Raw genomic sequence first — 25,559 nt, 5'->3', positions numbered from 1 at the left:
TGCCAATGAGACTTTTTAGCTAGATAAATAAAGGATATATAAAACTAAGTCACTTTTTGGCACACCACCTCCAGCAGCCTTCCTGCTTTTCATGCTGTTTGCAGTGTTGCAGTCAGAGCAGAGTCGAACCTGTGAGACATGTATGAAGGAATAACACAACACATACAGTAACCAGAGTCGTGCTGTCAAAGGGAAACTCTATTTTAAAAACAATGATGACATCACCAGTATCTTTGAGTGGATTTTAATGCAATGCCGGAGCCAACACTGGCGAGTTTGAAAGACGCTTTAGAGCAGTGGTCATGAACTCCAGGCCTCGGAGGCCGGTGTCCTGCAGGTTTTAGATCTCACCCTGCATTAACACACCTGAATCAAATGATTAGTTCATTAACAGGCCTCTGAAGAACATCAAGACATGTTGGGGAGGTAATTTCGCCATTTAAATCAGCTGTGTAGGATCAAGGACACATCTAAAACCTGCAGGACACCGGGCCCTTGAGGCCTGGAGTTCGAGACCCCTGCTCTGGAGCTTCACCTTAGCTATCCACAACAAACCTTTAGGGCACAGCACATAATCTTCATTTTCATATTAAACTTTTTCCTGTGAATTTCCCTAGAGGTCAAAACCCCTGATATTTTACCCAACATCGATCCAACATCAACATCTTTCCTCTTTTTTCGCCATAAGCCATCACAGCCTCCTTTTCTATCAGTGATGCTGTTTTGTAATGGTTTACATTTGGTTTCAAGTCTTTCAGTCTCAACTTCTAACCCTATTTATGATTTTGAAACTGTGTTACTACAAAGAGTTCACAGCTTTCTTTTTCATGGTAACCTCACAAGCACACTATTACTGTACTACTAAATAATAAAGATACCTCTGAACAAGACCAGTGGTAACGGTTGCCCTAGCAACTATAAAATTATTATCAGCAATAAAGGAAGTTGTTAACATGTACTCTGGATTGTATCTGATGCTATCTTGAACGTCTTCCTTTCACTACAAACTGAGTCAGCTGATACCAAACATCCTTTAAGTTTATCGACACTTTGAGCATTTGCAAGGTGCTCCGAACTTAAAACCCATATTTGCTCTGCCAAAAGTAAATAACTTGGGTTCACATAAAAGCACTTTGGGTGTTTCAGTCATAAGTTACTCACTACCCGCAACACACACACCATATAGACGTCCCTGTACACTTTGGTTGACATCAGGCTTGGATGCAAACTGTTTGTATGACCTCTGCAGGTGTGTCAGAGAAATTAGAGTAACTGAAATGGCAAACTATGAATATGTAACAGCTCATCTGTCACTGTCTCAGTGTGACATTTGGTCAGAAAACATTTGAACACTTTGATTTAAAACACAGAAGAAGTGACTGAAGTAGTGTTTACTTTTTAAGGGATTAGTATTGTATCTTATTCACTTATTCATTTTGTTTTATTTGTTCTTTTTAAATGTGTGTAAAGTACAGAAAATTACAAATGAATATTTAAGCTCTACATAGCATTGTTATCACTTTGACCTCCAGCTCAATCTATTGGGCTTGAAGAAAAGGTCAGAGGTCAAATGTAACATGATATTTTAAATCTTTACATGGTACTTTCTTTAAGTTGACAATACACAACACACTTTTAAGAATCATAGTTGCTAAGTCAATTTTCAACCAATAAGTTATTGAGTGGACTTTGAAGGGGAAGTATGCCAAATTTGAATAGATTGCTAACATGAGCCCACTCTACACCCCTACTAGGTCTCAACAGAACTCATTCAAGACTTCATTCAAAACATAATCTCCTTTGTAGAGGTAATACAAATCACCAAGCAGCATGTCATAGGCACTACAAAAACAAACTATTAATTGAGCAAACATACACAAGAAATGTATCTAAAGCAATCACAGACAATGGGAACACATTTTGTGTTACACTTCCTAAAAGCATAGTGACCTAAGATGCCCTCTTACCCGTGAATATTCTGTTCCTGCGCTAACACAACTGCCCTCATGACTCCACTGTATTGCACCATATTTCACTGGCGTGACCTGTGACAAAAAGGCAGCTGTTAAAAAACACAAACAGGCATACTAAAAGCAGAGGACATGACACCACAGGAGACGGGGTTCGGTTACAGTTCACAAAGATTTATTTGTACATTCGTTACATTAAATGAACAGTATAAAACCTTCAGGACATGCACTTCTCCAAGTGGGAGTTCAGGGACTGTTATGTTTGATTAGTGCTTCATGTACATTTTAATAAAAATGCTAAACACAATAAAAATATTACATGCAGTAAACAAAAATCAAAAGGCGCTTTTGCATAATGCATTACTTAAAAGATGTCTTCCATCATTGGCCAGCAATGTCTCACCTGCAAAAACACTGCTTAAAAGGACTAACTTTGACTTTCTCGTTATATACAATTCATATTCTCCAACTCTTAAACACATTCATTATTAATCATCCGACAAACATTTCAAGTAAGTCCAAATATTGCAATGCTTCTTTCCCACTGTGGGAGACGAATTTAACTGCACTGCCAACCAACCCTATTTTGGAACCCATTAAAATATAAAAGGATTTCTCCAGAAAACCTTTTCCAACAGTTGACATCACTCTGCAGCCGTCCATGTGTGCAAAATCACTTCTTAATGCACCGAGCACAAGGGAGGAACCAAAAGGAAAGCAGAAAATTTAAAAAGGACTGCTGCAAAGCAGAAAAAAATTAAATAATATTAATAATAATAATAGTAATAAAATGCTCAAAAAAGAAGAAGCAACTGGTGAGTGTTCTGATGTGAAGTACCCTTTTCACCTGAGATTAGATTTCTTTATAAAATAAAATAAAATAAAAATTATATATATGAATAAATAAAAGCAGAAGGTGAAAGAGAACATGGGGCACTTAGAAGAGCTTAAAATACAAATCAATGCGGACATGAGAGCAACACAGTGACATGTGTATAGGGCTTGGGTAACATTTCCATACATATTCAACAGTAAGTAGTGGTAAGACGTATATGACCCACAGACCTACATCGAGCACAAGCATTGACATTTCTCTCAAAGGACCCAGAATGAAAACGTTGATTGTTTTAGACCCTGTGAAATTATAAAGTGTAAGGCATTGCTGAAAGAAAAAAAAACAACCTGATGCTTAAATTTAATAATTTGGCAATTTAATTCAGTTCTGCTAAAAAAGGCAACATTGTCATCGCAAAGAAAACCTCATATTTATCTCAGCCTTCCAGAAAGAGCAGTCACACGGCACATGCAGCAGCACTTTAACCCTCTAATCAGGCTCAATACTAAAGACAAACATGCATTATTCATGTCTCCGGACAATCATTTCTATGCCAAGTAAGGAGGCTTTTTATTTTTTCTAAATTTGTCCTGTAATTATGTATTCTTGCCAGATTAAGGCTTTACCATTAGCTAATGTAACAGGCTATTATTTAAAAGGCTCTAGACTGTAAAATTTTGAAGGATTTTAAACCTCAAACATGGTCCTACTTTGGGACTAGTGCAGAGGACGCAGGCATGTTATAATCTAGATGTGTGGCCAGAACTTACAGTACAGCATAAACTACGGGTGCAAAATAAAAATGAGAAGTCAAAACATTCTTTAGCTCTCAGTTATTAAACAACTCCTCACCCAAACCTTAAATCCTCCATTACAAAACAAAAACAAACCTCCAAACTGGATAATTTGGTAACAACTGTTCCCATTTTCTCTAAAAAGGAAATAAAATAAAACATGGCATGTTAATGCAATTCCACAACCAGTACCGCTTAAAAAACTGGGAAAAAAAGTGCAAGTCAGCATGGAAACCTCCATCTCTGCAGAGTGGAGAAAAGGCAAGTTTGTTGTATTTCCTGAAAGAAGTTATTTTCATCTGAATGAAAATGTTAAAACTGATAAAGTGAGAACTCGGACAGATGCTGCAGCCATGAGCATGTTATGTAACAGTGCAAGCTTTAAGTATTCGGATATCCTCATTCTCTCCCGATGATGTGCTGTGTGTATGTGACAATACTTCAGAGTAACTACTTACTGACAAACCGAAATTTAATCCCAAACGTACACAACAAATATGTAACCGTCAGTGAATATGCAATGATACTGTGCAGTGCTGTATGTTTGCATTGATGATACGCCACCATTATGGTTCAGAAGCACGTTTTCTAAGTGTTAATAAGCAACAAGTGACTTTTTCTTAACACGGGTGTGTGAGCTGTGCAGAAAGTTCCGGCTATGGAGTGTCAACTTTTTACTAAACCAACAACCAACCATTTCCTGTTTCATTAATGGCTTTGTATATGTGCGTGCATAAAACTCTCATGTTACAGAGAAGCTTCTGGTAATTGTTCTGTGTCTCCATCAAGCTTCTCCAATCTGCTAAATAATGTAATTATCATTTTCTATCTATATCTCAATTGTCAAATCATGTGACAGCAAATGTCTTTGATTTGGCATGACTCAGTCTACACTGCTCCCATGTGTGAGGAATACCAAGATAGTGAGTTATAATGCTGTTTTATCAGGCTACTATAAGACTCTGCAGTCTTGCATCATTGCAATGTGATGTGCATCACGCAGTGCTTCTACAACAGGAAGTTTCTCTGATTACATTTAAGAATCAGAGGTTCATCACAAGCCACATCACATCTCGTTGGTTTATAAGTCTTTTAGTTTATGACTACGCAGTGGCACAAACTGTTACACCCCATCCTGTCAAACTATCAGACTCAGTGGCTGCAAACACACATAAATGTATAGATATTCACGTGCGTGTCTGTCAGCACCACGGTTCACGCTGGGCTCTGCCTCGAGCCAGACTGTCGGCTCTCTGCCAGGCGCTCTTCATCAGCTCGAGTGCCTCGCCGCAGCGTTTCTGCACCAATGGATCAGAAACGTCTCTGTGAGGAAGCTCAACCTGTGTGCGGAGAGGGTGCATGAGGGTTACATCCTGACAGTAGTCATCTTCACTGGCTGCACAGTTGCTCTATTTTTTCTTAAACACACAACAATTGACAGACTAAGCGATGTTGTTACCTGAAAAATGGCCTTCCATGCATCGTCCAAAGCCTGCAGCAATCGATCTCTTTCTCCACAGCCGCTGAAGTACAAAACCCAGGGCGGGAGGAACTGTGCCCGATCAGCTGCAAACTCCTACCAACAAATTGGAGAATAACAGTGATGCTTATTATAGTGTTAAAAAAGTGTTAAAGCAGTGAAATGTAATTTATGCAATGTACATGGGGCAGCCGTGACAGTAAGTCATCTACTAAGTGCAAGGTTGGTGGTTCGATCCCTGGCTCCTCCAGTCTGCATGCAAAAGTGTCCTTGGACAAGATACTGAACCCTGAAGCGTGTTCATAGAAAGCACTCAGGCAAAAAAAACTGCTTGTATGAATTTATGTGTGTTATACAAAGTGTTTTTAGAGCTTGAGAAGAAAACAGCTGTAGAAGAATGAGTCTATTTACCATTTGAGAGAAAATGAGGTAACCCCTCAAACTGAAATCTGATGGCACATTCTGTAAACTTTAGTTCCACCAGATCAGCAGTGCAACAGTTCTTGACTACCTCGAAGGCAACGGCTGTAATCGGCTCAAGCATGAGTTTTATCAACATTCATTAAATTATGATACAATTTCCAGTGGTTCCAGCAGTGCTGTACAATTTCCAGTATAGGACAGAGATTACACTGGTAAGCCATGTTAGCAAAACTAACACCAGCTTTAGAAATGGTCACTCACAATAACACAGTACGCCATGTCTGCCTCCAGGCTGACAGCGATGACATCACAGATGTCAGCGCTGCCCAGTGAACGAAAGAAACTCGTCTGGCAGTCCTGATGGCAAGTCAGCAGCTTCTTGTCTGTCACCACGAGACAACATGGGATACACGGGGTGGGGGAGACACCCTGAGGAATGACCTGGAAGCAAGGTGGTTGTATGTCATTTTAATATGGCCGATACATAGAAGGAAAATAATGCACTTCCTCTTTTAATATCTAAAATAGACCATAACCATTGCTCTTTAAAGAGTTTTTTTATGGTTGGGTGAACCTCATGAGCACTAATGAACAGGCTGTGTTTACTATCTTTCTCTTCTCACCCCTTTAGACACAGACTGGCAGAGTAACTGCATCCATTCAGCCATGTCCTGCTCGTTGTTTGCACTGAGCACCAGCGGAGGGCGCTCTGTCAGGATGACTTGGAAAGCATGTGGACGTTCTGTGTTGTTTGAGCGACGGCAGCCTCCACAGTGCTCTCCTCTTTTGAAGTGAGAGTGAGAGAAGTGAGAGAATACAAACGACATGAGAAAAATATACCAGTGAACTTCAGTGTCTTTGGACATTTGCTTCATGGATTTTGAAGAATCTGCATATGAAGCCTACCCCATGGTGACTGAGAGCAAGGGGGTCACATCTGTTCTTTCTGCATACAGGTACAGAATCCCATTACTGCATGACAAGAGAGCATAGTTACATTCAACTTAACAAAAGACACATTAAACACATACAGTTCACTATGACTGCTAAAGTGAATAGAAGGAAGTGAGGTGTATGGTAAATGTAATCTACACTTTTTGCACATAGTACTCATAAAAGTATGTCAGTGGTGTTAATGCTTATCAGTGGTTTATTTGCTTTTTCAAGGAAAGAGACCTCAGAAAACTGATAACACACAATGCTTGAGGGTTAATGTTTGATATTAAAATAAGGAGACAACAACCTGCTCGTACCTGAGAACGAGGTAGCAGTTCTTCCACTGCTCTTTACCCAGGTATGTAGTTCCAGACCGATACTGCAGAGACCCTTCTTTTGTGCTGGAAAATCCTCCAAGATTTGGTGGACCACCTTGGGGAGATAAAGTCATGTCCATAGGATCCTCCCAGTGAACCAGTGAATACAGTTTAATAGACACTTCAGATACCTGGGAACACAGGTAAGGATCAGTTAGCCACCTCTTTTAAAGTCTGCCAAGAAATATGAAAGCAATAAAGCAGGGACTCTCAATTATTCTACAACCCTACGAAGAAAAACAATCATGAAGATGTTTTTGATCTTCTACTGTGATTAATGGGTTTATGAGATGTGCAAGTCACTGCATTTTGTTTTTATTTACATTTTACACAGTGCCCCAACTGAAACTGGGGTTATGATATTTGATGTTAGGGATGCTAAGCTGTTTTGAAGGAAAGTGGTTATTTTAGTATAAATATGTACTCTAGAGGATGAAATATGTACATATATGTACTCCTACCTGAACAGGTGGACCAGGAAGTTCTTTTTTATACATCAGTAATGATTGAAATGAATGTGATCATCGTGTTTAAAGTTACTTTACCTCGGAGTGAGACTCCTGGGAGACAAATTTGGTGAGCGCCAGTTTTTCCATGGTGGCGTCTGTCAGAACTGAGGGGTACGGAGGCTCTCGACATCCTTTTACCATAGCTGACTTGAGACTAGTCAGGAACCAACTAAAAGTCAAGAAGAAATTGACTTGAGGTCAGAAGGAGGCGGGACTGACAACCATTTGGTGGTGTAACCTTCGTGCTTCTATAAAGTCAGTATCTCTCCGGCTCACATCCTTACAGTTGGATGGAAATACTTATTTAGCCTCCTGCTTTGGACATAAAATTAACTTAAGTCACAGAAGAGTCTTCATTTCAGTGCAGATTATTTGATTTCTGACATGTAAGCCCATACATGCATGCAAATATGAAAGGAGAGACTGCGCAGGCATGCTGCAAAGACATAATCATGTCAGATTATGTCAATACTGTACATGTCAGACACTGCGTGGAGCTAAACTGGTAAAAACAAATATGAGGCACCTTGTCAGCGAGGTGTCAGCTGTGTCCAACAGGAATTTTCTTCGTCTGTTGGTGCAAACCAGAGTTACTGTCTGCTGGTCGAGGCCCACCTAAATGAAAACGACATCATGACATCATCAGAAACAAAACTGTCATGTTTGGCTTCACAACTCAGAGCATGTAGTCTGTATGCGATGTACCCTAAACCTAACCCGCCCTGGGGCGCCTCAGTGCGCCCCAGGCTGGCTGTGGCTACAATGTAGCTTGTCATCACCAGTGTGTGAACGTGTGTGTGAATGGGTGGATGACTGAATGTGTAAAGCGCTTTGGGGTCCTTAGGGACTAGAAAAGCGCTTTACAAATACAGGCCATTTACCAATATAATATGATGAGGTAACTGCGTGCTGCGTAATAGAAACATGCAACTTCTGTAATTAAGAGCTTACTGATATGTAGTCCAGCTCGTTATAAGAAACAGCATCTTCTACTGTGTAGGGCTTCTCTGCTGCACCTGCGGAGGAATACAAGACATGCAGAAATGTTAATCTCATGTGTAAACATTATGTGCAGCCCAAATACAGGCACTGCTATCCTACTACAGCACATTAAGCTGATGTAGTACTCTAAATTATATAAATATGTCAAGATCTTATTGCAGCTTAGATTCTTTTATTTTATTTATATAGTTTTGTATGTAAATCTTCTATTTCTTCTGTGTTTCTCATTTGCTGATATTTCTAATCTTTTCTATTGTTTTCAAATGATTGTGCATCCTATTTATATTATTTATGTGTTCATTTTTTCTCTTTGGCATCTTTTGTGGACAGTAAAGGAAGATTTTGAATGTTCAGGGAAATATGTGTCTTTACTGAGTAACGACAATAAAACTTGAAATTGTGAAACTTGGACACCACTGTTCCCACAACTGTTAAATATATACTTTAAATATATATTGTGGGAACAAATGCCATTATTATTAATTCCCAGTTTAAGTTTTGGACTCGTTCATCCCTTATTACAGACAAGACTTTCACCCTTTCTAAGCAGGTAGATGTAACAGTCAGTCAGCAGCAGATAAAGAGGCTGCAGGTCCCCCTCCATGTGACCTGTGCTCATCCTCACCATCTGAAAACGCAAAGAAAAAGCTGAGACAAGTGTTGGAAACTGTCTGCTGTAAAGCAGCCTACGACATGATGTCGATGTTAGATAAATGACATAATCCACACAGGACTTTTAGAGGGATGCAGTTCATCAGCAGCTTCATTACATTTGTTGATTATCAATGTTACTTAACTCTGTTACATGATGATTTTTGAAGAAATTGGAATCAATTTAGGTTTTTGTTTACAGGGTTGGTGTAAAGTGTGAAACATAACCTGTATCCACTTCTCTGATGTCAAAACCAGCAGGTGCAACAACACTAAAACCACCATCCCTTAAAGACAATAAAAAAAACTCTCTCTCAGTCTTTACCTTGAAGAGCTGCTCCTCATTTTCTCTGAACACATGAATCATAAGCAGCAGCAAGTGATTGTTGTCCACCCTGAAATTTGAATGACGAACACTATTAAACAAACATTAAACAACGATATAACAACAAACAGCTCATTTTGTTCAGCTGCTTACTTAAACTCTGCAGGATGAGAACTTTCAGAGGGACTAAGCTTCTCCTCTTGTAATACTTGTTTTGTTTCTTCAGCTTTAAAAGTCTCTTTGTCTGTTTGTGCGTCTTCCTCCTCCTTCATGACGGGTTCTTGTCCTGCAATCGCTTCTGCTTCTCTTTCATCTTCAAGGCCACCTGAAAAAGTTTGTGACTGGCTAAGCTCTGTAGAGTCATGGTGGCTACCACGCGTGGGAGCAGAGTCTGGACTGTTGGGGGTAAAGCAGCAAACCTCTGCAGGAACAGGAGAGGTCGGCAGGAAGCCGGGGCTTTTGGCCAGAGGGGAGCAAGAGGTCTCTCCTGGGGCCGGATCAGGTGGTTTACCCCCTGAATCCTTACGAAAGGGCTGCTGTGCAGGAGGCTCGGAGCTCCGATAAGAGCATTTGCTATTTTTGTCCTCCTCTGGATGTTCCCAGGTGTCCTCTCGATCCAGAGTCCCATTGAGCTGGTCAATGACGTCACACAGCGGTTGGCCCAAGCTGTCCATGGAGGTGTCTGCCATCTCTGGGAGTCGCAGGCCTGTTCCATCATCACGTCCTTCATCCAGAACCTCTGATCCAAGCCGGCTTCTCCTCAACTCTCCTTCATCATACAGCTTCACTATAGAGCAGTTAACTAAATCAGCATCTACTGAAGTGATGCTACTTTCCATTTCCACTTGTTCAGAGGAGATGGAGTTATGGGTGCTGCTGATGGAATCTGTAAAGCTCTTTCCACGTCTCTTCTTTGTTGGTTTCCTTCGTTTTGCCATCCTGGAACAACAGAGGCGTTAGCGCTTGTTCAAATGTGCATGCCAGTAACGGAAGCTGTATCTACCCTACCTAATAACCTCAAGCTCATTGCTGTTGATCTCCGTGTCATCCCCTGTGGTGGTGCTACTGTGGCGGCTAGGCACATGAACTGGTGTGACGTCAGCTGAGGTATTGGTGTCAGAGTCCTCGTTGAACGGGTTGTGTCTGAATGTGGGACTGTGAGGAGACACAGGCGGTAGCTTCACCCTCACAGTGGTAGAAAGCACCACAGTGTCGCTTATGACCGTCTGTGGATCAGAGCCACTGGATCGTGGGCAGCTTGCCTGGTCAGTCAGGTCACCCTCTACCATGAAAAGGCACAGAGATTCAATTATTTCATGCAAAAGCAGCAGCAGTTACTACATTTACATTGACACCATTGTAGAAATACACAGAATTTTTTCGTTTGCACCGTCCTGTTGGTTTGGTAGCAAATACTACAAAGAAGTAATGTGAAGGAGAATTCTTTCTATTCATGCATTTTTATCAGAATGTGAGAAGTGACCAACAAAACAGCGCCACAAAAAAGTGCGTGTATTCCTTCACCTGTGTAGCACAACAAATGTTAGAGACTGCAGAGTTCTTGGTAGGCCTTTGGCAGAGTCAAAAAAAGCACAAAATGCAACAAGTAAGAGCTCAGTTAGGCACACAGGCAGAGGTTTTCTTTTCACAGGCACAGACCTAGGTCAAGCTTTATCACTGTAGCTGGCAGAGTTAGATGATACATGGATATGTCTGAATAATTTAGAGGAATCAGTATTTGACATTAGGGTTATTAATAATGACTGTTGTGTTTTTGTACAAGCTGCATTTGACAATTATATTCTCATCAAAGCTTCAGAAAATGGAATAAGCATGCTTTGTCAAGAATATAGAGAGCCATTGGCAGCTAGGATGGCTCTGCAAAAGGAGAATAGCATTTGTTATCCAACAGCATCCTGCTTTTTCTAAAAGGTGGATATCTGGAATTGAGGTATTAAGAACTAGAACATCTGTGCATGACAGAAACCTGGAGTATCTCAGCCCTGATGTCAGCAAATAGGACTACAGCTTAAAGAGTTAGACGACTTTGAAGATTTCTCCAAACAAACGATGTTCGGACCAATAATTTTTTGTCCGTGGAATGAACTGTGACAAATTTCACATTTGCAGATTGCGTGTGCATGCGGGAGCTTAATGTATACACATGTGGTAAAATATAGTAAAAGCTCATTTGAACTCTGCGACCAAGAACGATCATCACCTTACACTACAGCTTAGCTGAACCTAGGCCAGTGCAACGCATGACACAGGACAACATTACACAAAATGGTATGCCAGACAGACAGACACACAGTGTACCGGAGACAGACTCAATGAGGTGAGTTACAGCTACTTCAGGAGCATCTCTTGCTGTGGTAAATAATAAGGCATAGTGAGCACAGGGACCATTCTCCCAACAAGTAACACATGCACAACATGACGGAAGCAAATACAAATGAGGGCAAAATTATTAGTCCAACTATGACATTTAAAGCTTATGTCAAAAATGTCCTTTTTTTTAAACAGAGCAAGGAATTTTTCAACACATTTCTAAACATACTAGTTTTTTTTAGAAACCATAGATAAGTTCAATTTGCACACAATAACATTATTATTTCAGGGGGAAAAAAATCCAGGATCAATATTATTAGCCTCCTGAAAAACTGACCTTTTTACTGAGCCATAGCACAAACTACTTTAACTTTGTGATAGTCAAAGTAAAATCAAGTTAAAGCTGAGGGTTATCTTCCAGTTTACACAGTATAAAAACTTCAGCGAGGGTTTGAGCTGTCACTTGAGAAATCATCATGCCAAAAACACAAAAAAATCTGTTAGACTCAAGAAAAACAATTGTTGACGCTCACAAACCAGGAGATGGATATACAAAGCATTTCTAAAGTGTTATGAACTGGAGTGAGAACTATCATCAAGAAATTCAAAGAGAGCGACACAGCACAGAACAAACCTGGCTGAGGTAGCAAGGGAACAATTTCAAAGACCGAGTCGGGAATTGTACTCTCAAAGAAGACGATCACTAGAACCTTGCACAGGAATGGACTGTGAGGTTGTAGACCAAGAAAAACTTATGTGCAGTGAAACACAGTGGTGGGAGTATGAGGAAGTAGGTATGCTTCAGTGTTTCTGGTACTGCGAATCTCATCAAGGTGAAAGGAATCCTAAAGAAAGAAGGATATGTGAAGATTTTCAAAGAAACCCTCAAGCAGGCCGCAGCAAAACTGGGTCTGACACCATTAATCCAAACATAAGTCGCTCCTGGAGATGAACTACCTCCAGTTAACCAAAGTGAATGTTACTGATTGGCCTGTACAAAGCCTGACTTGAGTCCTCAAAAACTGTGGGATGAACTGAAGATTGAGATCCATGCCAGAAGACCATCGAATCTGGAGGAGCTTGAGAGAATCGCAAAAGAAAAATGAACTGGGATTGCTCAGCAGACGTGAAACAAACTCCTGCAGGTTGTTATCCAGCAAAAAAGATACACAACTGACTTTTAGCATCAGGAGAGCTAATAACTGTGACCCTGGTAGTTTTTGTGAAATAATTTTGTTCTCTGTGTAAGATAATGAAAGCATCTAAAATAAAACAAGGATGTTTGGAAAAGCTGCATTAAAACAAATCTTTGGCCTGTTTAACAGCACTCGGAAAATAATTTTAAAAACAAAAATGTTCATAGTGGGGCTTATAATTTTGTACTCATTTATAACCCACCCAACACCGAGTTCCCAGGTGAAACAAACTTACTAGTCAATGTTTATGATGACCTTCCTGTAAAATAAGCCTCTCTTCTAACTGAATTAATATGATTATTTAATAAAGCTTTACTAAAGTCTTTCAGCTGGAAGTACCTATGTCCTATGCGTGTGTTTATTAAATGCTACCTTTTCTATGAGGTTCACTTTTGTAATTATTAGGGGTGCAACAATACTCGTATCGATATTGAACCGTTCGATACAGTGCTTTCGGTTCGGTACGCATATGTATCGAACAATACAAAATAAATTTTTAATTTATTTTATCAACTTTCCTGCTGACGATGCTGTCTGTGTTGAGCGCTCAGTGGATCTGCGCTCGACAGTACAGCCTAGGCTGAGTAGTCGAACGCAGATTCACTGAGCGCAGGGCAAGCTAGCGAGACAGAAGTTAAGCTCTCCTTGCAACATGGCAAATTGAACCTCCCCCACCCTCATTCAGATCTGGCGTTTGGAACTATTTTGGTTTTCATGTGACGTATGACCCTGAAGGTAAGCGCGTCATGGACAAAAGTAAAACAGTATGTTGGATATGCCACGCAATGCTCAATTACATGGATGGGACCTAGTGCGTTAGTGCAGTTAGCTCATTAACGTGTTGGCCGTCCAGCCCCATGCACAGGCGATCCGTGGTAGCTCGTTAACGGAGATTTGCCGTGTTGTGGCGTTAACATCATTTCAACGAGATTTACGCTGACAGCACTAGTGGGAACACAACAAATATGACTGCACATTTACGCCGACATCATCCTAGTGCAAAGACAAAAACAACAAGCATGCTACTAACTTTAGCCGAGTCATTTAGACAGCCGTTAGCACATGATTCTCCTTATGGGGACCTGATATGTTTAATATGCTGCTGAGAATATAGCCCAGAAGAAGCGGATAGTATAGCTTTTATTTTGGAAAGAGCCATTTCTCTGTAATAAACTCTCTTTTCCAAAGATGAGTGATTTCTCAATCAGATACAGGGCTCGCAAAATCGCCTGCTCGATGTCCTGGGGCTAGCGATTTTTCCAGTCGGGCTACCAAAATCTATCTCTGCCCTGCCCGTCGGGCTATCGTAGGAAGGAAAAATATATGTCAATGCTTTTGCATTCTTTCGGAAATGTAGCTGGGTAATTATGTCATTGGCATCGGTGAGCCACTGTCAATATGTGACATATTGAAATCGCGTTTGAATTTGCGCTTGTTTTTTGCTTTCACTTGTTTCACTTTGCAATCGTGCGAACTGTGTATAGAGAGCGACAGCACTGATTGGTGAGTGATGATAATTACAAGTGAAATCTCCTGCAGCAAGCTTAAACATGTGAGAGGTTGATCGCGCAGAGAATCGCTGAGCGTTATGTGAGTGCCTGTGTAAAAGCAGCAGGATATATATTGTAGCGGGTCAGGGCTGTTCCGGGTTCTGTTTGTACAGTTATGTTTTGTTTATGTTGCCATAGTGACGGGTGACGCCCTCTCGCTGCGACGGTGTGTCCTTCCGGGGTCAGAGGGCGCCCTGTGTGTTGTTGTTGTTGCTGTTGCTGCGCTGCTGTGCTCCCTGGCTAGCTCACGGGAAGCAAGACCAAACGATACCTCCGTCTCCTCGTTGTCTGAGCTCGCCACATTGGTGTCAGAAGTGGGATGATGGTGGCGCCCCATGTTCTGACCCGAGTGACTTCCCCCCCCCTCGTGACCGGCCAGTGCGCCAAAAGAAGGCACCTGGACATTTGCAGGACTTTGTGTGGGGTAATGGGGTCGTTGGGGACGACTGACCCCTTAGGTGGGGGCTATGTAGCGGGTCAGGGCTGTCACAAGCGAAATAACCAGGGCTGCACATAAGTGGTCCGCAGGTGCGCATTCGCTGTCAAAATAAAAAACGGGCACAAGATAAGAAGTTGCAACGCGTGTTTGCATACATAAGATTTTCAGGAGGAGGACAGACATTTGTTTAGAACTCTTAAAGATGTCGAAGAAGCTCCTTTAAGCAATTACTGTGATGTTCCTCCACCTCCAAAGAAATGTCAGAAGGAGTCCGAACCACAAAAGAAGCACGTATTCTCGGAAAAGTAGTTGCAGGAGGTGAGCTGGCTTCAAACAAATGATGAACGCACAGAGATGTGGTGCGGAATGTGCCATGAAAATTTAATAAATGACAAATTAAAAAGGCATTAACATTTTTTTGTATCGAAAAAATATCGAACCGTGACACCAAAGTATCAAACCGAACCGTGAATTTTGTGTATTGTTGTACCCCTAGTAATTATGGAAGAAAGCACTGTGCTTTTAAATTTGTATTAAATGTACACAATGCAATTTTAAATTCCCAGCTATGGGAGTAAATGTACATCACATTCATTCATAAAAAGTCAGTCATGTGTCACAAAACTTCAGATTGAAATTTGCCTACAATTCAACTGAAATCACCTACATAAAACTCAACCACTCTTACCCATTTCCCATTAAGTGTATTTCTGTGTCTTGAGATACAATATTTTACACCAGCTAGCAGTTTTTACTGGTAGAGTATCCAGCATGCTTTAAGCACAAACATGCCAGACAGTAGGAAGGAAAGGAAGGAAGGAGGCATGGTAGGGCAGGAGAGGGAGGGTTGACCAATGTCCCACCTTCCCAGTCTGCACTTGGCAATGACTGCAACACGGGGAAGATGTCACCAAAATCATAATCTAAAAAAAGGAGGGAATAACATTCAACATTAGAGAGAGGTGGAGTGGAGACAGGTGAGAGGAGACTTAGTCAATGTCACAGAAACAGTAAAACAACATGATATGTGGAACACAAAATAACAGAATCAATGCGGAAAACTAGACTAAAAAAAAGGAGAACTGGCTTGGTGCTTTGTGGGGTGTGAATGGGAAATGCTTAGTGCTGCAATCACCCTGATGACAATATTCAATGACAAATGGCATCTGCACGCCAAGTCAGCTGATAAAATGCACTTTGATATCTGTGAGTAATAAAAGGCCAAGGTCAAACTAACTTCTGCTTTGACATGCCATTAGCCTGACATCACAGTATGAGCAAAAGCACATGAGTGTGTGATTGCACTGATGTGAACCCTGATTACATCATAAACCCCAAAATACAGCCTGCCATGCCTGCATGTCCTCTCAGCAGAAGAGCAGAATATAATGACACGAGAGCTAATTCCACACACTGCAGACACAGCAACACTTAAAACTAACACTACATATTTCTATTGGCTATTAAAAAAAATTCAATAAATAAAATAAACTGACTACTCAATCTTGACTTTAAGGGCTATTAAAGAATTAATAGCGTGTAAAGTTGCAAAGATTGCAAAACCAGTTAGTCTGTTTCTCTACTCTAAAACACACATAATCAAATCTGAAGAAAAGTAAGAAAAGCAGGAAATAAAAATTAGCTACGGATTAGCACATTAAGTACACCTTACCTTCACTAGAAGGAGCTATGGCACTATCATCCCACTCCAGGTTGGTGGAGGTGAGGGAGGTGAAGGAGTGCAGAGACAGGCTGTCTGAGCTGGGCAGTCTTTCCTCAAAGTCCAGCAGGTTCTGTGGTTTGTAGTATTCTGGCATGTAGGGGGCCACATCTAGATAGGGCACATCCTGAACCACCAAGACCCAACAAAAACATATAGTTATGCTGCAGTCATTTAAGAAATTTAGCTTGTATTGATATGGTAGTCAAGTATATGCTAACCAGCTCCAGATCGAAGCGAATGAACTCCAGGCCGGACACCAGTGTGAGAAAGAGCGTGAGGTGGTCGTGACTGCAGACCAGTGCGTTCCTACCCGTGAAGAATTTTTTTAAAAAACAAAAATTTGTGAGACGTGTTCACAAAAGATAATGTTTCAGTTTCAATATAACTGATTAGCAACATTTCATTTCCTTTAAGCCATCGGGATCAAACGACTAGATGACTTACTTGAAATAATACTTATGCAGCAGTGCTTGGTTCTCCTGAAAGAGCCGAAGATAGCTCTCTAAAGAGCTCTCGCTCAGTGCCAGGTATAGCCATGCACGACCTACAAACAACAAACATAATAGTTCAGTAATAATTTACTCTCCAAGTACTCCACATGTGTGTGTGCTGGTCTAAGAGAGATGCCTCACTTCGACCAAGGTTGGTTGCTATGTGCTGAAGCTCATCTATCTGCCGCACAGCCTCTCTTCTAGTGAAGTGAAGGACCAGCACCCAGTAGCCTGAAGAAATGTCTTGCAGCCTGCAGTGAAAAGTGTATATGTAAACTGAAACCAAAAGCATCCACAAGTTGTAACAGATATCATGGATGGACATAATTCTTGCAGAAAAACACAGAAAAAATACAACTGATACAAATGTTTGCTCTTTCAATCCATAGACTTTATACAAAAGATCTATTCAACATCTGGATCTGAAAACTGAAGCAGTGCAGAAGAGATTTTAAACAGCATTCTCCCTCATCAGCAGGGGGAGTCTCACACAGCTGCAAAAAGTCAGAGCGCATAGCAAAAGTGGACTGTTCATCCATTGATTCATGGCCTCAGTAAACATTTTCTGGAAAAGTTTATGGTCTCAGTTTCTAGGTTCAGGTCTTATGGAAACAGAACATGATGTTTATTTTGTACAAGGCTATGCTTTAGGGCAGGACCATCTTGTTGTTGACAAATCGAACAAGCTGTCTCCACACTCATGGCCTTTGATCAATGATAAATGGGCTTTGATCAATGATCAATGGACTTTGATCGGTGGTTGTTTATCAACGGTTGTGACAATTTGCATATTAATGATCAAGACACTGACCTCACAGCTCATTGTTCATTCATTGGGCTGGTCTCAGTTACTGTACAAATGTTCTGTTTTTTAAGGTTGGGGAAACCTACAGTCAGCTGAGACTGAAAAAGTCATTTGGATGAGTGACGAAACCAACCTTTTGGGGTGTCTACACACTGACATGTAGCTTGAAAGGACTCAAATGGCAACAAGTAAAATGCTCAGCTTGATGGGAATTTTGCAAATCATGGTGTCATGGTAGCTTTTATGTACAGTGTGTGCAATCTGCTTCTAGTGACCATCTTACCCATATAGCAGAGCGTGGTCAAGGTGTTCACAGAGCCGTTGCAGTACCCGGTCGTGATTCCGAATAGCTGGAGTTTCATCCTCGCAGGCAGCAAAGTAACTCTGCAGCTGTGAAGAGACATCGTTGGTTTGTTTTGTTGTTCATTCACTCTAGACAAATAAAATAGCCACCAATAACCATGTAAAGGACCTCTTCCCATGACTGAATTTGTAAAACTGGTCATTCACTGTTATTTGTATTGCTTTAGTTTCACACAACGGCATCTTTGATTTCAAACTATCTGTTTGAAATCAAAGATGATGTTGTATGAAACTAAAGCAATATAATTGATGATGAAGTTAAAGTATATTTATGGATGCCATCAACACTGCATGAATAACATTTAGGACAAGGTCTCAAGAAAATTAATCATACAATACAACACACAGTTAACCAAGGAATTTAAGCCAAGTCAAGGACTTGCCAAGAAAGTTCGCCTTTCATGATTTACATTGACAGTCAAGGTAAGTTGGCTGCAGCACAGACTTCATAAAATATCTTTGACTCTGGGCTGGAGACTTCAGCTAGCTATAGGATATGCATGTATTTCTTGTTACCTATAATAGGGACAGGAGGTACTAAACAGGCTTTAGTTCATACATTGTTCACGTGATTGGTCTTCAATGTGATTAGTGATGAGCGGTGCCACTTCTATCCTTGTAGTGACTATTTCACTTCAAATCGCATGTGCTGGCACCGAGGACCAAATAGTGACAGGCAACACTGTTTCATTGTCCTGGACTGACCTGCAAAGCCCCTTGAACTTAATCCTGAACCTAATATAATGTATTAAAATACCAAAGCATGAACAAACTGTGTGCGCTTTGGGGTTTGAGGATTGCAACTCAAGAAAAAAACGATCATTTATTTCCTGTGACTTTATTCACATGACTAATGTTTGTCAGAGGTAAACACTGTACATTTGCCCACAAGCTTGAGGAATATCTGCTTACAAGCACTGTTACAGTCCTTTAGGTGTCAGTCCAATAAAACATATGAACATGGTAAATTACAGGGTAAAACCTGGTGAAACACAAATATTTGCTTGATGGAATAAACAAATATGGAATTTTTCTAATTCAAACACCCGATTATGGGACTGGTGATTTGGACTGGAAAATACAACACAGATAAATGAAAATGTCAAGGGGAAGAAGATTAAATATATAAATAACAGTAATAATATAAAACGATATAAAACAATAAATAAAATGACAAAAAATAAATCATTAAATAGAAAAACGTGGTTTTTGAAAACGAATGCAAAAGCTAACTGGGAGAGAAGAAGGAAGACAGTGCAATGCTGTCTGTCAGGTTATAGGAAATGTTCCACAACACCTAGCAGATCTGCACATGACTTCCAAAATGGCCCATTACTTACATTTAAAATCAAGAGCAAAGATCCACTGACCTCTTTTGCTACAAATGTGTCGGATTTATGGTTGCAGGTATGTTTATAACAGATGCCGCAGTAAACAAACACAGGGGCTTGGTGTCACTTTTGTTACCATAGCCAAAAAAGACACAAACTTCTACTTAACTGAGAGCTGGAGCCATAAAACATTATATGAAACATCTACTGCGCTATTTTCTCTTTATCAGTAGGGGCAAGGCCCTCCTGTGTCCTCCTGACTTGAAAGTTGCCCTCTTTAGCAGACAAAAGATGACCTAATGTTAGCTATAGTGATTCAAACGTGTGAAAAATCTTAACGCGAAAATGTCTGGCAGTATTTTAGCGGTAACCAACCCCAGCAGCGCTTACCTTCTTAACAGAAAATGAGATATTTTCCAATATACGATCCTTTACTTTCAGTTGATCCATCACTGGTCTGTTGGCAGCTTTCAGCAGGCAGTCAGCTGACTCAAAGCACTTGTTTTGCTAAAGCTAACGCCGCCTGCAGTAGCTTGCTAACATTATCCTGCCCACCAACACAACTGGTTTCCAAACTAGCAATATAGGACTAATGTCAGTGTTAGCGACCGACACTAGCTCGGGACTATAGTGCTAACGCCAAAAAAACAGCGAAGCGGTGTAACCTCAGTCACTGAACAGCCCGGTTAACCTAGTGCAGTTACCCTATGGCTGTGCATTAGCTTTAGCCACTCGACTTTTTTTTTCTAGGGGCTTGCGATAGCTAACAAGTTTTAAAGTTAACCCACATTTTACTGTTAGTAGAACTGATTTTTCTCACACTCTGCGTTTTATTACTTTGACTGCCACTTGTGAACTACGCCTACTTTAAGTCACCTCTTTGTGCTTATTTCCGTAGTTAATTAATCAATGTAACGCATGCTAAGGTTACTTTCATGCTATCGTCTTCTGAGTGACAACTGAACTCACGCCGTCAGTGAGTTACGTCAATGACGTCATCCGGTTTGTTAATCGCAGACTGAAGGACCTTAAATTTTCGCAAATTTAAAGATTTTATGCTCAGAATTGTGCCAAAACCCAATATCAATGTAAATTAGTGTGTGATTGAATTAATCTGAATGAAGTGATGAATTCGGCACAAGACTCCACTGTTTTAACTTAGTCATAAACTTTTTTTCCCCAGCGTTTCCAGCTCTTCTTCAGACCTTGTTCATCTTGGTAAATGCTAAAGCACCCTGGCTCTTTTTAAAAAATGTGCACATATCAAGATTAAGGTTTGTTTAATATCTAGAGTTTTGATAGTTGTTCATTTTTACTTTTCCCCACATTTCGCTTCTTGTTAAGTATCTGCACATTAAAATGAGTGTCATTAAACATTTATTTTGCCTTAAGCACAAATCATAGCAGCTCCACATTCAGTGGACCAAACCACTCGTAACATTTCAATGAACACCGTTATTGCGTGTTAAGTTACAGAGACAACAGGCATTTCTATTGAGTGGAATGTCAATATTTTATTAAGATGACTCCAACTTATTTGGAAACACATTAATCTTATCAAAAAAAACAAACAAATGAGTTGTTGCCATAATCAGTGCATGTAGTTACCACAATAAACTTTTCTGGCTGAAAAATAAAACAATGCAGGTCAAATTTTATTGTAAATTTCTTCCCCATTTCTAAGCAAATGTTTGACTTGAAATATTTAATCAATTGTAAAGCAACTTTAAACAAACGCTGACTGACTTCTGAACAGACAAGGGCCACTGAGTGATTCCAAAGTGTAAAAAAAACCTCCCACAACCACTGCATTACAGTCAGGGCCTCTTTTGGCCCTCAGACCCCGACAAAGTGAGTTCCCCAATAACAGAACAGAAACAGTCCAAGTCCCTGCATGAAGACTCAAGCCATCACGACATTCATTTCCACTCTTCACACCACAAGTTCACTTCCAGTCTTATTTTCTCTTCCCCACTGGCATTCTGTATTAGTCAGACTTCTCCTTCTCTTTCATGTGGAGGAAAACTACGCTGAAGACAAAGAGTCCAGCCATCATGGAGAAGACACTGGCATAGTATGGGTAGGCTGAGGGGATGAAGCGCTCATACTGGGTGTGCTGCAGAGGACGCACCGATACCTACGGTGGAGAAACACAACTGGATTAGTTAGCAAGCCATACAGCACATCAACTAATAGGTTACTATGTTACTATTACAACAAATGATTGATAAAAGAACAGAGGTAGTAACCAGGATGATTAATTGAGCAATACTTTCAATTTTTACCATTTCTATACATTTATCTTATAGTAAATAAACTCAACATGACTCAGTCTTTAGGAGGGAACTTCTGATGAACTTGCCTGAGTGGAGGAGTAGAGATGTGTATATCCTAGTCGGTTATAGTCCACTTTGAACTGGAAGACTCCATACACATCAGGCAGCTTGAACTGGACACTGTATTTACCTCCTAGTTGAACAACAATGGAACATTTATCATAAATGCAGTTTGTAAATATGACGAGAATATGAAGTCAATCCTGCCAAACATTATAAAAACAATACATGTAGGTTGTAAACAAGACGTAAATGAATGTAAATATATTCTATAATACAATACCATACCATTTTTCTTCAGATAAGTCCGGACGAAGGGATCGATCCTCACAAACTCAAGCTGGATATCATCTCCGTCGAATGGGATCCAACGGCCCTCGGACAACATCTCAATGACAATGCTGTATTCCTGCATGAAAAGGGTTTACAGTGATTGAGCGACACTGCATTAAAAACAAATATCTTCACGGTGATGATAACAAACAGACAACAAGACCCACCACGAGGTCGGTGATGGTGTATGCTGTGGGGGCGTCGGTCTCCCCCACGCGATGATGGGTAACAGCTCCCACTCTGAGGACTCCAGCCTCCTTGAACACCCAGCGAGACAGAGCCTCGGCCAGCTCCATGTTCCCTGTCCGCTCGTGCCTGAAAAAGCCCACAAGGACAGGGAACACTGACATCTGTAACCAACTATATTGTAACCAAATCTAATATCAGTGACTAGTTATTACAATCTTACATTTTAAGGCTGTTTTCCACCTACAGATTAGCTTTAGGAGGTCAAACGCACTAAACTGCAAACTCAGTGGAACACATTCTAAGCATCTAAACTTGCAGAAATCTGCAGTAAATGTGTTTGAACTTGTAACATTCACATGGAAGAAAAACAAGCCAGGCCATCACTGACAGGAGTACCTCTGTGAACCTGGTGTGGCTTTCTGCACTGCAGAGTTGAAGAAGGCATCGCTGAAGAAGTCCAAGGAGCCACTAAACACCACTCTGGCATTGTTTCGAGCCTGGAGCCCAGCGATCAGCAGGGTGTTCTTGCCAACAGCGTGGGGGTACTACAGCATTTAAAAAAAATAAAAAAAAAACACAAAACAACAACAACATTAAAAAAGTAAAATTAACTTAGTACCTCCTGTCCCCAAACGGTCATGGCCAATAGCTGCCCCTCCCTGAGCGTGGTTGTGCATGAGGTTTGGTCCTGTTAAAAGGGGTGATACCGAGAAGTTTTTCTTCTCACTATCAAGTGTTTGCTCATAGCAGGTCTTCTGATTGTTGGAGCTTTCCTCTTCACAATACAATATAAAATGCCTTGAGGTGACTGTTGTTGTGATTTGATTCTCTCTATAAATAAAATCAAATTGAAGTGAACTGAATATCCATTCAGGCTAATAATAGTTATACAAGGATCTCAACTCAACTTGTTTATTATTGGACTCTACCAGCGTAATTTTGCGTTAAAAATAGTTGAAAATAATCCTTAATCATCTCATACTGGGCTTGGTGCTGCCCTGTGGTTCATTCTGCCTGAACAAAGCAGTTTTAGCTCCACCCTTTGTTCTGAAACTTTGACCACGTTATACATCGCGGAGAAAATGAGGTAGTGCACAATAAGCTTGTCTTTTTCTTCCAAAAGCATTACTACACAATTTTAATTTTAAAGGGCTACTTATCATGCCCGGGACAGTTTGTCCTGAATAAATCATAATTCATTACCTGACATTATCATGACATGTCAACAGTATTACCTGTGAGATGGGTCTGTCAGGGAAAAAGGAGTAGGAGGTGGAGGACCCAGTAAGGATGTCCAGGACAAGAGGGTTGTCTGGGTCTGCCACCATGCTGGAAGAAGTGAGCCACATTCAATATATTTTCCACTGAGCATGGGAGTTAATCTTTTACAATGACTAAAAATCTAACAACACTATCTGTTACATCTTCTGACACAAGTCTCTGCTCCAGCTAAAAGGATGAATTTATCATTTATTACACATCAGCGTGAAAATCACTGTGCTTACCCGACACCCTTGAATAAAACAGGTTTCTTGGTGGGTTTGCCGACAATAGTGGGAGCTTTCAGCAGGTTCTCTGGGTCAGCGACAATCAGGGTATGCTGGAGTTACAAAAGATCACAAATTACAACAACATAACAAAACATAAAATGGCAGCTGTGTAAAGGCCAAGCCATTTACCTCTCCAGGATCAGACACATCATAGTTGTGATGATCAATGACGGCAGTCTTTTCCTCGTCAAACTCAATGCCACACTCACTGCCCAGCTCCCTCAGAGGGTCGCCTGTGAAACAAGAACAAAACAAAAATACTTGAATGATCATACTTAAACATTTCAAATAATATACGACTTGAACAAACACTGTTATAAATCAACTGACCGATGTCTGAACTTGCAGCAACCAGGACATTGCCCCCACCGTCAATGAAGGATGTAATAGTCTCCACATTTATATTTCCACCAAAGTCTGCGGATGACAAAAAAGTGTTTACCTTCAGGAAGAAATCACCTGCCACAATTTATTTATTTTTTGTTTTAACGCTGCGAAACTCACCTTCAACTGATGGTGAGAAGATAATTAAGTGGTCATACAGGAACTGGCCATATTTGATCAGCGACAGGGAGGGATCATCAGCGGTCTTGAAGGTGAGGTCAAATCCATGGTCTGAAGAAAACAGATGCATTATAATTAACAGTAACAATGCTGTACTAAGGCTAAAGTTTTAACACAGTGGTTTTTGAAAATTAGGACATGTTTACTACAACAGGATACAGCAAAGGTGTGCAAGCACTGATGTTATCTCTAACAAAAGCATGCAATATCCCCGAGTATTACAAAAAGTTGTATCTTCAGACAAAACGTTTTGTTTTACATGTCTTCTTAAAACAGTAATAACCCAAACTGTATGAACTCCTCTTTTGAAGACTGTTGCCTAATCAGGAAAGTGGATTTCTCCCACTACTGTACCTACCAGCAAACCAGAAGAGCAGAGGAGCGGAAATGCAAATATGCACGGAAATGCATAGTATTATTTAAATAATTTTAACAACAACAGCATCGAGCACATCTTCATCTATATTATTATATTACACTGAGTTGTAAGAGGCTCAAATTACGTTAGGACCGCGAACACATTCCAGCTAAGCTAATGTTAGCATTCTTGCTATCGTGCATCAATTTCTGGTCTAGCAGCGGCTTTTTGTTAGCTGCCAAAAACTTGCTGATGCCCGGTAAACGAGGCATATATACGACTGCATAGCAGAGTAAGTAAAGCTGCAAAAAAATAGTATTATCATACTGACCTGCCAGACTGCGGAAGAAGATTGAATGGGTGTCTTTGATGTTGAGGTTGTCCAGCAGCACCAACGTCTTACCGTCAGCCAAAGCACAATGCAGCACGGAGGCTAACGACAGCAATAAAAGGACGCTATGGTCCAAAAGCTTGAACCGCCTCATTAACACCGTTCCGGTTCGTTTTTTGGACGATGATAAAGAACCGGACCGGTTCGTCTGCATGACTGCTGTCAGCGCCGCCATTTTGCTGCAGAAGTCGACGTCAGCGTTAGCAGTTGACTAAACTCTGACCCTAAGAGGCAGCCAATCACAGAGCGGAACGCGTCGCTCTGACTGCCAGTCAACCAATAGCGTGAGAGCTTCATTGTAAGCCTG

The 25,559-nt window shown here is 40.7% G+C and overlaps 2 protein-coding genes across 2 annotated transcripts; both read right to left on the bottom strand.

Annotated features, from left to right (window-relative positions):
- Positions 1 to 2,888: 2,888 nt before the first annotated feature.
- On the bottom strand, positions 2,889 to 20,472 carry plekhm2 (pleckstrin homology and RUN domain containing M2). Its single transcript, XM_085344748.1, has 20 exons — positions 19,922 to 20,472; positions 18,121 to 18,227; positions 17,174 to 17,283; positions 16,986 to 17,085; positions 16,760 to 16,847; positions 16,491 to 16,665; positions 15,682 to 15,741; positions 10,311 to 10,584; positions 9,456 to 10,241; positions 9,303 to 9,372; positions 8,864 to 8,954; positions 8,276 to 8,340; positions 7,851 to 7,939; positions 7,361 to 7,493; positions 6,756 to 6,946; positions 6,409 to 6,474; positions 6,126 to 6,285; positions 5,764 to 5,943; positions 5,059 to 5,175; positions 2,889 to 4,939 (listed from the first exon to the last, which is right to left on the bottom strand). Exons 1-20 carry the CDS (start codon positions 19,979 to 19,981, stop codon positions 4,802 to 4,804), a joined length of 3,060 nt encoding a protein of 1,019 aa, XP_085200874.1. The 5' UTR covers positions 19,982 to 20,472; the 3' UTR covers positions 2,889 to 4,801.
- Positions 20,473 to 21,037: 565 nt separating this feature from the next.
- Positions 21,038 to 25,440, bottom strand: ddost (dolichyl-diphosphooligosaccharide--protein glycosyltransferase subunit (non-catalytic)). The gene is made up of 11 exons (XM_085344349.1): positions 25,193 to 25,440; positions 24,444 to 24,554; positions 24,270 to 24,356; positions 24,069 to 24,172; positions 23,895 to 23,989; positions 23,625 to 23,718; positions 22,786 to 22,934; positions 22,368 to 22,515; positions 22,156 to 22,276; positions 21,894 to 22,000; positions 21,038 to 21,668 (listed from the first exon to the last, which is right to left on the bottom strand). Exons 1-11 carry the CDS (start codon positions 25,425 to 25,427, stop codon positions 21,519 to 21,521), a joined length of 1,401 nt encoding a protein of 466 aa, XP_085200475.1. The 5' UTR covers positions 25,428 to 25,440; the 3' UTR covers positions 21,038 to 21,518.
- Positions 25,441 to 25,559: the final 119 nt, after the last annotated feature.

Source organism: Diplotaxodon limnothrissa, linkage group LG20 (assembly GCF_057381915.1).
Source record: "Diplotaxodon limnothrissa isolate DT_005_m linkage group LG20, D_limnothrissa_male_GT1.1, whole genome shotgun sequence".
Classification (NCBI taxonomy): Eukaryota; Metazoa; Chordata; class Actinopteri; order Cichliformes; family Cichlidae; genus Diplotaxodon; species Diplotaxodon limnothrissa.
Note: the sequence above shows the minus strand (reverse complement) of the source record. Positions and strands in the feature narration are given on the sequence as shown.